At 42.1% G+C, this 14,431-nt stretch overlaps 1 protein-coding gene across 12 annotated transcripts in view; it reads right to left on the bottom strand.

The window, feature by feature from the left end:
- The window catches only part of mef2a (myocyte enhancer factor 2A), a 173,228-nt gene that overhangs the window by 86,876 nt on the left and 71,921 nt on the right, over positions 1-14,431 (bottom strand). For all 12 annotated transcript variants that reach the window (XM_033050205.1, XM_033050212.1, XM_033050204.1 and 9 more), the window contains one exon: positions 9,303-9,506. In XM_033050205.1, the coding sequence (XP_032906096.1) occupies positions 9,303-9,506 (204 nt within the window). The remainder of the gene's footprint in view (positions 1-9,302; positions 9,507-14,431) is intronic.

The raw sequence follows: 14,431 nt of genomic DNA, 5'->3' as shown, positions 1-14,431 counted from the left end.
CAACAAAAGCTTTCCACTGTACCTCAGTATACGTGACAATAAACTAAACATCCGTCAAATCCAAATTCTAAAATTCCAAATCATTTAACCCAAAATCCATGACTTTAGGAGAACCATATTTCAGATTTCCACTACAGTTGTGTAATCAAAGTGTGAGCAAATCTTGCTGCCAAAGGAACTTTAGGATTGCGTCACTTTGTTCCGAATTCCTTCGAGAGGACAAATTGTCCCTATAAATGTTCGGTCAAATCTCCTTATTACTTTCAACAACCTTCCCCTTGGATGTTTAAACTAATGGATTTATGAATCTCATCTTCTTCAAATCCTGCTCCCTTTCTGGTCAATCTGAACTATATCCCCCTCCCCCCCAATCGCCATTATTTCTGTGTTGTTACTTTATGCCTGTAACAAAGAGAAGTGGCACGGTGGCGCAGCGGTAGAGTTGCTGCCTCACAGCGCCGGAGTCCCAGGTTCGATCCTGAGTATGGGTACCTTCTCCCAGTGACCTGCGTGGGTTTTCTCCAGGATCTCTGGTTTCCTCCCACTCTTCAAAGACAGACAGGTTTGCAGGTTAATTGGCTTGGTATAAATGTGGATTGTCCCTAGTGTGTGTATGTTAGTGTGCGGGGATCGCTGGTCTGCGCGGACCCGGTGGGCTGAAGGGCTTGTATCCGGGCTATATCTCTAAGTTAAACTAAAGTACACCAGACTTTGACAAGGTATTTACTTTACCAAAGGATCTCAATTCCAATTGTTGCTTTAAGATATAGATCAACATTAATTAGGTTTTCTATTTCTCCTTGTGGGGGTGTCACAGGCTTTTAGTTATATTTTCGCTACATGAATTCCTCTTGCTCTTAATCACTTATATTGCAAATTTATTCCATTTGTCTTTCTCGATTGGATGAGTCACAAATGATTGCTCTTCACAATTCCATGTAAATTCGCCCCATCAGCTGCCCAAATGCTCAGATGAGAGATTCCAGAAAAAGAAGGTAATGGAATGTGATGATGGACCCCATCGAGTGATGTTTGGTCTGATACTGTCAGTCATGATAATGCACCTGGAGCCATTTTTGGATGGCTAATTGCCATATCCATCGCATTCTAACTAAAACATACAGCTCTCAGGGTCCCGTTCCAAAACGTCTCATATCAATGTCCTCTAGAGATGCTGCCTGAGCCGCTGAGTTACTCCAGCGCCTTGTGATCGGCACCAGCTTCCACAATGTCACCGTTCCTTGAAATTCAGTATTTCAATATAGAACAGTACAGCACTGGAACAGGCCCTTCGGCCCACAATACCATTGCCAAACAAAATGGCAAGATACTACTATCAACTATGCTCCTTTGCCTGCAGGTGGTCCATATCCCTCATACCCTGCAAATCCATGTGCCAGGCTAAAGGCCTCTTAAATACCACTATTTTATCTGCCTCCACCACCACCTACTACTGTATGACAGCATCCTCCAGGCACCCACCGTTCTCTGTGTAAACTTGTCCAACACATCTCCTTTAAACTTTGCCTCTCTCACCATCTGTTTATTTATTCATGTGTGTATATATTTATATAATTGTATATGGACACACTGATCTGTTCTGTAGTCATGCCTACTATATTCTGTTGTGCTGAAGCAAAGCAAGAATGTCATTGTCCTATCTGGGACACATGACAATAAACTCTCTTGAAGCACCTTAACTATATGCCCTCCAGTCATTGATATTTTCACCCTAGGGGAAAAAAAGGATCTGACTGTCAAATAAACCACTTTGCAATTGATGGGGGCATCATGGCCAGCATGGGCAAGTTGGGCCGAAGGGCCTGTTGCCGTGCTGTATGACTCCACGACCAAATGAGAAATTATGTTTATTAACTCCTGAAAATGTGCTTGAGAATCGCTTTATTGTTCGTCAGCATGGACCTTGTCGGGGGTGGTGTGCTGCTGGACAATGTATGGAGCTTCTGCTGGTCAATGTACACCTCAGACATCCCCCCTCCCTCCCTCACTCACTGATGATCTGTTCTCTTCTACCACTGCGTACCCAGGTACAAATGTCCTCTCCAGGGTTGTCTCCCAATTGGTTAGTGTGACCCACTTTGCACAGGGCCTCTCTAAGTACCACATGGCCACCAAACCTGGCAAAAGATTCAATGAACACTATTTCAGATGGGAAATCTGAGGTGCTTGGAGCCTCTCCTTTCAACTGCATGAAGAACTCATTGGTGAAAGCATTCGAGAAGCCAACACCTATAAAGTGGAGTGTGGTACTTGAGTCCATCCATGGGCTTCCAGAGTTTGATGTCAATTAAGAGGGTTAAACTCTCAGCTTTCAAGTGGAAGCTCTGAACCAAAGCCTTGGTCTGGAAAGCTGATGATGCCCAGTTTTATTTAGCATCTCAGCAAGGATACTGAACAATAATATCAATAAGGATTTGATTAGAGCAGATCTAGACTGGTATGTAGTGAGTCACAACAGCCTGAAACCTTTGAATGAACTTTGAAGAACATGATGAGAGCTCATTCTAACCAGGGCACTTTTCTTCAAAAGACCTTGATTAAAAATGTAAAAACTGCAACTGGAAACTCGAAATATTTCCAGGGTTTTTGACTGGAAATATTATCTCTGCTCATCTTCCCACAGAAGCTGCCGACTCGTTGCAATGTTTCCAACATATTTTGTTGTTTTTATTAACTAAATACAATATCATTTAAGTCCTGTCTTTTACAACAGGTGAAGGGGAGTTTCAACGGGCACGTTGATAAGAAAACCTGCCTCTTGAGATCCATGGAATTTAATTAATTCTCAAAACGATCGTTTGCTATTCAGCGTAAGAACTAGGAAGTACGCCATTTGATTCGGCCACTCAATAACAGGTCGTAACAAAAATCACCACAATGAGTATTAGAGCAACAATCACTATATAGAGACATAGAGACAAAGAGTCATAGAGTCATAGAAACTGGCCTTTTGGCCCAACTCACCCATGCTAACCAACATGCCCCATCTACCCAGTTCCAACCTGCCTGTATCTGACCCATCCTTCTCAACCTATCCTATCCATGTACTTGTCCAAATGTCTTTTCACTTCACAAGTTATTGGAGTAGAATTAGGCCATATGGCCCATCGGGTCTACTCCGCCAATCAATCATGGCTGATCTTTGCCTCCGAATCCCATTTTCCTGCCTACTCCCCATAACCCTCGACACCCGTTCTAATCGTTTCAATGAGGTCACGCCTCAACCTTCTAAACTCCAGCGAGTAGAGGCCCAGTGCTGGCAAACGCTCATCATATGCTAAACCCACTCATTCCTTTAGAACGTTGTGATATTACCTGCCTCAACTACCTCCTCTGGCAGTTCGTTCCATACTCCCACCACCCTTTGTGTAAAAAAACTTGGCCCTCAGGTTCCTATTAAATCTTCTCCCCCCACCGTCCCCCACCCCCTCCCACTTGAAACCTATGTCCTGGAGCAGTGGAGCTATTGATCTTGCCACACTTAGATTTTGGATGCTGCCCAAGCATGGAATCTGTGCAAATTTATCTGGCAATACGGAGGCATCAAATTGTATTTATACTGCAGCTGCTAATTGACAGAGAGAGCAAAGAACAGGCACTGAACTAACGTGGGCGGCTTGAAGACGGAACAGAAGATTTGATTAAAGGAACATGCGGTATAAAGCATTTAAAGGCTCCATATGGTAGTTCCAGAACAGAATTTAGTGTGGACGACAATGCCATTAAGTTTCATCGTAGGAAGGAATGGGAGAGGTATTACCCCAGAGTTGCTTGCAAAGCAAGTTGAGTAAATAAAATAATTCAATCAATACATCAGCGACATGGTGGCACAGCTGGTCGAGCCACAGCCTCACAGCGCCAGAGACCCAAGTTCGATCTTGACCTCGGGTGCTGTCTGTGCGGAGTTTGCACATTCTCCTTATGGTTGCGTGGGTTTCCTATGGTTTCTTCCCATATCCCAAAGACGTCCGGTTAATTGGCCTCTGTAAATTGCTCCTAGTGTGTAGGGAGTGGATACGAAAGTGGAATCACATAGACTCTGTGTGTTTAAGAAGGAACTGCAGATGCTGGAAAATCGAAGGTAGACAAAAGTGCTGGAGAAACTCAGCGGGTGCAGCAGCATCTATGGAACGAAGGAAATAGGCAACGTTTCGGGCCGAAACTTTGCCTATTTCCTTCGCTCCATAGATGCTGCTGCACCCGCTGAGTTTCTCCAGCACTTTGTCTACCTTAGACTTTGTGTGAATCCGTTGGGGATTCAGTGGGCCAAACACCCCGTTTCCAATGCTTTAACTTAGTTTAGAGATACAGCGTGGAAACAGGCCCTTCACGCAGACAAACGCCACGCAGCCACAGGCAGAATGTACAAACTCCATACAAACAGCACCCGCGGTCAGGATCAAACCCAGGTCTCTGGCGCTGTGAGGCAGGAACTCTAAAGCAGCACCACTGTGCCGTCCGTCGATATTATCTCCAAACTAAACTAAACGTTGATCCTCATGGCTCCTCGTTCTCCATTGTGGTTAAGGTGAGAAACCTCCAATGTGGTTAAGTTCAGAAACAGATAAATGTGGTTAAACAATTCTGAGGAATAAGGAAAATGCAAAAGGCAGAGATTTCCCAAAAGAAGCAAAGGTATGTATTTTCTCTCTCCAACGTCGCTTATCAATCCATCAAATTCAAAAGTTCAACTATAGCAATCCTGCCTTCACCTTTTCAGAAGTTTTCCCTTTGTCCTATCCATCTCTTTGTCCTATCCACCCTCTCTGCAAATTAAAACTAATATGTTTCTTTACATCTCCCATGAAGGATCTTCAACCCGAAACATTGGCTCGGTTTCCCTACACCCATGGACGTTGCCCATTCTGCGGAGATGTTTACAGCATTTTCTGTTTCTATTTTACGTTTTCCACACACGTGGGGTTTTTTTTTACATTTGTTTTCTTCTCAAGAGAAACATCTTTGAAGACAAAGTTCAAAGGCTGGTTCCCTGAAATATCGTCAACTCTTGCGTTGTCTTTCTTTAACGTAGAATCCAAAAAAAACAACTTCCCCACGGGAATCTTGAACGTTTGTTAAAATAATTCAAATTAATGAAGAGCATGAGTCAGAAAATTGAATTTTTAAAAAATCAATGCTCAATATTTTTGGCTCAATTTCTGCAAACATTTTTTAAACTCAAGCTTAGCAAACAAATTCATTGGGATTTTTTTATTTTAATGTATACAGTGGAGGTAAAATGTATACAGCATATGTTATGCAATTTATGATAGAATAGAACATAGAAAAGTAATGCACAGGACCTTTGGCCCACAATGTCCGTGCCAAACAATGATGTCAAGTGAAACTAATCTCCTCTGCCAACACGTGATCCATATTCCTACATTCCTTTCATATCCATCAGCCTATGTAAACGCCTGTTAAATGCTTACCTTATCAGCCTATTTCAGGCACCCACACCTTTTGTGCAAAAACCCCCCACTTGTCTCGCTCACCTCCTTTAAACCATACTCCTCTCACCTTGAACTATTCCCTCTAGTTTTTGACATTTCAATGCTGGGGTAAATGTTCCGACTGTCTCCCTATCCATGCGTCTCATAGGAAAGGGATTGTACAAAAAACATCTTTTGACAAGTTTACATTTTCAGTTACACCCTTAAGAGCCAGAAGTTAAAACCGAGATGAGAAGAACTTTTTTCACACAGAGAGTGGTGAATCTCTGGAACTCCCTGCCACAGAGGGTAGTCGAGGCCAGTTCATTGGCTATATTTAAGAGGGAGTTAGATGTGGCCCTTGTGGCTAAGGGGATCAGAGGGTATGGAGAGAAGGCAGGTACGGGATACTGAGTTGGATGATCAGCCATGATCATATTGAATGGCGGTGCAGGCTCGAAGGGCCGAATGGCCTACTCCTGCACCTAATTTCTATGTTTCTATGTTTCTAACCAGAGAGATGGATGAAAACACAAAAAGGGATTGATAAATCAACCAGGAATTTGCTACAACTTACTCCTTTCCACCTCTTTGGTCTCTGAAGGAGTTTAGGTTAATTTATGGTCAAGTGTACGAAGGTACAATGAAAAGCTTTTTGTTGCATGCTATCCAGTCAGCCAAAAGACTATATATGATTACAATCGAGCCGTCCACAGCAAGCAGACACAGGACAAAGGGAATAACGTTCAGTGCACGATAAAGTCCAATAAAGTCCGATTAAAGAAAATCCGAGGGTCTCCAATGAGGTAGATGGTGGGTCAGGATCGCTCTCTAGTAGGAAGAACCTAGAACTGGGCAAAATGGTTTCTATCTTGCTACAGCAAGGTCCAGTGATAAAGTTACAGGGAAAAAAACCCCCCACTTCAAATGGAGAAAGACACAAACAAAATAAAAACAATATCCTCAGGATGGAAGTGGATGCAGTAGAATTACAGTCCAGATAATTGAAAAATAAGGCACACGGTTCTTTTAATTGCAATGTTCTGCACCAAACATTTATTTAGATTCAACAAAATAACTAGGGAGTTGAGGGTAATGACGACTGAGGAATAAACCTTCTGTGCATCATGTTAAATAATTCTGGTGGATGCTTACCACTGACTGGCGTCCACAGTTTGTTTGTTTTCCAAGTATTTTTAGAAACTGGTGGCAGAAGATAACATTGACGCAAGCAAACCAGATTCGGTGGCCTGAATCTTAGTACAATAAGCTACGCCACTGGGAAGTTGTTTTGCAGTTCTGAAGTTCTGTTTCCAAACAGATACCCCGATGACATAGTTCACTTTGTGAAAGCACCAAATTGTCCTTTTACGAGATAATATCACACATTCTCCGAGAAGTTTTCTAACCAGCAGCATTCCTCCTTCCAGATCATCCCTACAACACGATCATAACATTTGTTTCTGACGCAAAAGACATTGTTTAGCGCTGACGAGTTCTTGTGGAGGTGTAAATTGATATGATCAAAACCCGGATTGGCAACAATATTATTACAAGAATAATAAAATCTGTTTTCAATGCATTCTAGAACGTTGTCAGTTCTTTTTTCATTGGGTTTTCCCAAGGAGAAAAGATGCAGACAGAATAACACATACTTTCACGTTTTTATGTCACAGACTCGGAGAGACATTGCACGGAAACATCGACTCCAGACTGACCATCAATTACCAATCAATCCGGCATTAACCATGTTTCATCTATTCTCCGCACACTATCTTCAAACCCTTATCAACTGCTCCCCCCCCCATACATCCCATCCCCCATATACCAATATACTAGATTCTACAACTCACTTACAAACTTGCGGCCATTTACAGCTGCCAATTAACACAACCACCTCATGCTTTTAAGATGTTGGAGGAAATCGGAGCACCTGGAGGAGACCAATACGGTCATAAGGAGTACGTGCAATCTCTGCACAGACAGCACCCAAAGTCAGGATTAAATCCCTGGTCTCTGGTGCTGAGAGACAGCAGCTCCACCAACTGCAGCACTATGCTACACGAGCGACAAAAACAAAGCTTCTTTGCACAATTTATTTATGTTTACACACACACCATTAAAATATCACTCAGCTACAGGACTGCCATGCCCCTGATTCCCACACAAGCTCATCCAGTTTCATGGCCAAGTTTCCATTTAAAATAAGCACGGATTATCTAAAGTCTTTCCTTTCTGTTGTCTATTCACTGATACAAAGATAATATATCCGATATCTTGCGTTCCCCAAATCCACGTCTACAGGTTGAAACATTGCACAATGGTCTCCAACATTTAGGGTATGGAAACTTGGAATGTTTAGACATTGCATCTGTGGTCAGGAATTGGAGTGCTTATAAATTAGAATTGAGCAATCGAACACCTTGAATGTTTTCAACAGATCAGTGAGGGCCTGATTCATGAAAGCTAGGTGGACGTTGAAAAGATGTTTCCAGCAATGGGAGAGTCCAGAACCAGAGAGCACAGCCTCAGAATAAAAGGACGTACCTTCAAATTGGAGATGACGATATTCTATAGCCAGAGGGTGGTGAATCTGTGGAATTCATTAATATAGATGGCAGCAGGGGCTATTTTTAAGACATGGGGTATTTTTAAGGCTGAGATTGATAGGTGCTTGATTAGGAAGTTTATGGGGGGGATGACGGCAGAATGGGGTTGATAGGGAAAAATAGATCAGCCATGATTGAATTGGCAAGAGTAGACTCGATGGGCTGAATGGCCTAATTCTGCTCCTATGTCTTATGGTGTTATGTTAATAGGGTTCTGATGTGAGCACAACAAGAGTATCAAATATTCTGGGTGCCAGATCCTTGGTGGTTTATCAGCTATAAATGGGAGCATAGAACAGAATGATCAGAATGACTCCTGGACTCCAGGGAGCAGTTACCCAAGCAAGAATGTATTCTCTAGAATTTGTGCGGGAAAAGAAGATGTGGTCTTATTAAGGTGTCCAAGATGGTAAAGGGAGATGATTCCCATTTCTATCGATTTCAATGAGTTTAAATATCCAAGCTTCCTTCCTCTCCCCACCTTTGGGGAATTCTCTTTTATAAATAACAACTAATACCAAGCCCATTGCTCATTTGGAACCCGAGAATGGTATTATTCACCAAAGATATACATTTCTAAACACTTTTGAAGACGGATATGTGGAGTCACCCCACAGATCAGCAGTGATCTTCGACAGAGTATAATAGATGTGGTGGACTTAAATAGCTTGTAAATCTATACTTTTCACATTTCGTAAAGGCATTTCCTCATCACAGACTCCGACCACATTCAGTCAAGAAGAACTTCTGTAACATTTGCCCAAGGGTCTCAGTACTCTGTAGTTCCAATATTAAAACACTCCTGTTATTTCAAAGTCGTGGTGTATACTTCTGTTTATTGGTTGCCATAACTTCCCTGGTGTTTAAGGAAAGTGCATAAGGGCCAGTGAGTGAACAACACTATCGGTGACCTAGATTAACAGATTGAACCTCCCCGCTTGCTAGACGTTGAACACAAAATAGCCTCAACTTTCACGAATAACACCCACATCAGTCCCAAGGTTAACTACACCTAATTGTTTTCTATATAAAACCTGCCGTTAGAGCTACAGCCAGCTGTAGCAACATCTCAATAAGTATCTGAATTTTAATTCTGTAATATTTGCCATTGCTGAATATTTTGTTAAGATCTATATCCGATAAAATTACTTTTACCACCAAATAAATGGACACATGCTGCAAACAAATGATCAATGCCTTGCACAAAACTCAAATTAAATTATAGCTAAAAGGCACTTACCTCAACAATATCCGAATTGGTTCTGCTTTCATGGGGCTCATTGTACTCAGTGTACTTCAGGAGAACCTTGTCCATGTCAGTGCTAGCATACTGAAACAATTTGTTTGAACTGTTGAATATTATCAAAGCTATCTCACAGTCACACAATACACTCAGTTCATAGGCTTTCTTCATTAATCCAAATTTTCTCTTTGTGAATGTGACCTGCAATAGGAGAAAAACAAACAGAAAACAACATTATGTTTGATTTATAGTGTTAAAGGCCTGTCCCACTTACGCAATTTTTTCGGCGGCTTGCCGGCACCCGTCATAGTCGCAGCAGGTGGCCGAAAATTTTCAACATGTTGAAAATCCAGCGGCGACCAGAAAAAGGTACGAGTCTTTGGGCGACTACTCATGACCATACAGGCGTCAAGTGTCGACTCACCTGTTTGGTCGTGAATAGTCGCCCAAAGAGTCATGCCTTTTTCTGGTCGCCACTGGATTTTCAACACGTTGAAAACTTTCGGCCACCTGCTGCGACTATGACGGGTGCCGGCAAGTCGCCGAAAAAAATCGCGTAAGTGGGACAGGCCCTTAAGAATTTAAGTACTGCCTTACATAAACTATTCCTTGCCATCTGTAAGAATAAATGTTGCTGTAGATGAAAGTAATTGTTTTAAAATTCAATCCGAATTTGGTTTTGGATAACATCATTATAAAATACATCAGCCATAAGTACATAAATGATCTAAAACAAATCGAAAAAGCAAAATAAATTCTGCAGTAATTGGCATTACTCCCAACTATCATTCCGCTAATTAAGGGTTTCAATGTCTTCCTTAACATATCTATGGTCACCTCTTTCTGCAGAAATATATAAGCTGAACTAGACAGCATTTTTGATTGATCAGCCTTATCAATAGTGTCTGATATGTACATTAAATTTTGTATGAAATGGTCCATCTGTCTAAATATAATTAGTCGCTACATTCCTAATACCCAAGCTAAGCTTTGAGCTTTTGAGAGATTTTTTCCAGATCACGTTTATCCAGTTTCATCAAAATTTTGAAATGTTCCATTAGGTCATGTGGATAAAAAAAATATAAGAACATGACTCATTTAGTTACACAGCAACAAGTGCTTTGAAAAGGGGCAAGTTGGCCAAGAAATGTGCAAAGCCCTTGTTTCCAAAGCGAGCACAGTTATGGTTGTTTCTGTGTTTGATCACAAGCACTCAGGAAATGCAACCAGGTACCCTGCAGCCCTGAAACACTGACACACCCAGGCAAGCACACACACGCATATGCAGACACACACACACACACACACACACTCGGTCTCTGGCACTCAGGCACACACTCACATGCACACTCACACACTCTGACACACACACACACTCAGTCTCCGGCACTCAGACGCACACTCACAAGCACGCTCACACACGCACACACTCAGACACACACAAAGACACACTCGGACACACACACACACACTCGAGCATACACAGTCAGACACACGCACACTCACTCACAGACACACACTCAGACACACACACACACACACACACACACAAGCACACACACACACACTCAGACACACACACACACACACTCAGACACACACACACAAGCACACACACACACTCAGACACACACACACACTAATTAACAAATTCCACAATTCACCCAACTCCTGGTGTTACGCTCATTTTGGAACACTTGTAGACCAACAAATTGCAATAAGCAGATTAAAACAGGCATAAAACTGAGCAAACTGCAAACGCATAGATATTTTTAATAAAATTTGGCAGATCAGCACAAATCTCACTCCGTCGTGTCAGCTTGGCCAGATGGTCAAAAATCATCTGCAGCAAAATTACACAACTGCATCCCTTATGAATTAAACCAATTAATCCAGTCAATAAATAAAACTTCAAAATATGTTAAAAATAACAAAATGTAATGGATGCAATTATATTTGTACAGACATCACATGGTTTATCCAGACTGGTGGGCGAACTAGCCCGTAACATAGTGAGTGTAAATGAAGAGTTTCAAGTGTCCTGCTGTGGGAGCTCACAGGAAACCATCACAAGTCCGATAACACTAATCTTTGAATTTGAATTCCAGATCCAACCTAAGCCTAGCTTATCCTGTTATAGTCAGGACATGGTTTCAACCAGTTTTGACACTTCATCATAGCATTGTCATTGGGATCTCACTGGCATTTAGTTAACCCTTTCCAGCGGATGTTATTTGTGTTTAAAAAAAAAAAAAATCTCTTCTTGAAATAAATGTCACAAAACAGAAAAGTAATGAGTATGGAAAAGAAAAATCACAAAGTATTGGAGTAAGTCAGCAGGTCAGGAAGCATCTCAGGAGGACGTGGATAGGTGACATTTCAGGTTGGAACCAAGATCACAAGAAAGGTCCCAGCCCAAAATGTCGCCTATCCATGTTCTCCAGAGATGCTGCCTGAATGAAGAAGGGTCTCGACCCAATAAGTCACCCATTCCTTTTCTCCATAGATGCTGCCTGTCCTGCTGAGTTAACCCAGCTTTTTGTGTCTATGCTGCCTGACCTGTTGAGTTTTGCTCAAGATTCAGGCATCTGCAGTTCTCTGTGTCTCAGTCAGAAGTAAAGGCTCCCTTTCCCTCACCGACTATCATTTATTCTATTTTTCCCCAAAACAGGTTGATTAATCATATTATTCTGGAAACCAATTTTTCTCTCTCAAAGTAGTATAATTTATTGTCAATAGACACAAAATGTTGGAGTAATTCAGTGGGTCAGGCAGCATCTCTGGGGAAAAGGAATAGGTGACGCTTCGGGTCAAGACCCTTCATCAGATTGAGCCCCTGACCCGCTGAGTCACTCAGTGTCAATCTTCAGTGTAGACCAGCATCTGCAGTTCCTTCTTACACATAATTTATTGTCATATGTTGTCCATTTTATGAATTGGTCAGGATTCTGCTCATTCAGCATCCCACACATATCCAAACTTGTTCCCAACTATTTTGCTTTCATTTGTTATTTCTGGCATATGGTTATTGATTTGCCATAGGAATGTCCATCTTGTTCGGTCTCTGGATTTCCCAGTGGGAATTCCCCCGTCTTTGTTTATTTTAAGAAAGAGGGAAAAAAATGGAGGCGAGCCAGGCACACTGACAGTCCCTTCACGCCCACGTTCGTGATCTGAGCTAGACTTGGCCAGCAGTCAATCTGCAGAGCTGCTGACGTTTCCTTTACGTCAACAAATACCAAGTGCAGAGTTGTATCATCTGCTCCTTGCACCTTTAAAAATGGCACTGCCTGGGAACGTTTGGGGCTAGATGTTCTCCACAAGTCTCCTTTCACTTTCTAGACATTCTGTAATGTTGTCCCGTAGATATCATGCTCTATAGTTTAAAAAAAGCAAGGCCACCCTCCCAATCGCCCTCTCATTCTGTGCCACTGCCCCTTGAAATTCATGCTGATGCGTCACCAAGATGCAAGCTCAAGTTTCCTGTCTCCGCAGATAGACACAAAGTGCTGGAGTAACTCAGCGGGTCAGGCAGCATCTCCAGTGAAAGTGGATAGGTGACGTTTCAGGTCGGGACCCTTCTTCAGATTCCACTTTCATCAAACTAGCTATTGGATTCAGATAGACATTAATCTTTGCTGAAATAGTCTTTGAAGAAACTATGCATTAAAAACATTGTTTAGTTAGTAGTAACGAAGCCAGTGTCTATCCAAACCAAAGACACTCACTATTCCAGCTTTCTCCCTCCTACACCATCAGGAACTCAACCCGAATCATTGCCTGTCCATTCCCCCCACTGATGCTGCCTGACCTGCTGAATAGCTCCAGCCTTTTGTGTAGGAAGGAACTGCAGATGCTGGTTTACATAGAAGATACACAAAATGCTGGAGTAATTCAGCGGGACGGGCAGCATCTCTGGATAGAAGGAACGTGGGTGATGTTTCAGGTCGAGACCCTTTTTCTATCTGAAGAAGGGTCTGGACTCGATACAACGCCCATTCCTTCCATCCAGAGATGCTGCCGGTCCCACTGAGTTACTCCAGCTTTGTGTCAAAGCTCCAGTCTTTTTGTTTTCTGCTCAATCTGCAGTTTCTTGCGCCTCCCTAATTCTGCTTGCCTAAAGTCTAAAATACAGTGGAATTCGGTCTAGGCGCTCAGGATTCAAAAATACAAAGCATATTCAGTCGTTTCTACTTGCTTCGTTTTTGACAGTTATTTACAACTAAATAGTCAGCCGTTGAAAGTCATTTTCTGATCATCACAAGAACACGAGATCCCTTTGAACACCATTGATTTTGCAGCTGGTATCCTGACTGCTTCTATCAACTCTAAATAGATACATCTGTATTTCAACGTTACTTTTATCAATTATGTTAAAGGACACCTCTCTGACTCTAGCTTCGGAATCCTGAGCATCTAAACCGAGTTCCACTGTCAGAAATCAAATTTAATTTAGAAGAAAGTAACTGCAGATGTTGGGTTATATCAAAGATAGACACAAAGTGCTGCTGTAACTCTGCGGGCCAGGCAGCATCCCTGGAGAAAAAGGATGGTTGACGTTTCGGGTCGGAACCCTTCTTCAGACTTAATTCCGATTTAATTTCACCTACAGAACAATGTCCCTATGATGTGATTTAGCATCCATCTGAAACAGATGACATTAGCATTTCTGGAGAAAAAGTAACTTGGTGTGTGTAACAAAAAATCAATCAATCCAACACAAAGGAATGCAACAATGGTGCAGTGTGTAACATGTGCCAATCTATCAGGGAAGGTTAACACTTAATACATTTTGGAACATTTGGAGCACTTTATTTTCAAAATGGATAATTTAAAAAAATTGTATTCAATGTTCAGCGGTGCAACTCATAACAGTTCACAATACAAGGTATGACAAAATTGCTGGAGAAACTCAGCGGGTGCGGCAGCATCTATGGAGCGAAGGGAATGGGCAACGTTTCGTCCCGAAACGTTGCCCATTTCCTTCGCTCCATAGATGCTGCCGCACCCGCTGAGTTTCTCCAGCAATTTTGTCAAACCTTCGATTCTCCAGCATCTGCAGTTTCTTCTTGAACAGTTCACAATACAAAGTTGGTGAAGGAAAGATGAAAGGTACACACAAATTC

This window comes from Amblyraja radiata, chromosome 34 (genome assembly GCF_010909765.2).
Source record: "Amblyraja radiata isolate CabotCenter1 chromosome 34, sAmbRad1.1.pri, whole genome shotgun sequence".
NCBI lineage: Eukaryota > Metazoa > Chordata > Chondrichthyes > Rajiformes > Rajidae > Amblyraja > Amblyraja radiata.
The sequence above is the reverse complement of the archived record's forward strand: the minus strand, read 5'-3'. Positions and strand labels throughout refer to the sequence as shown.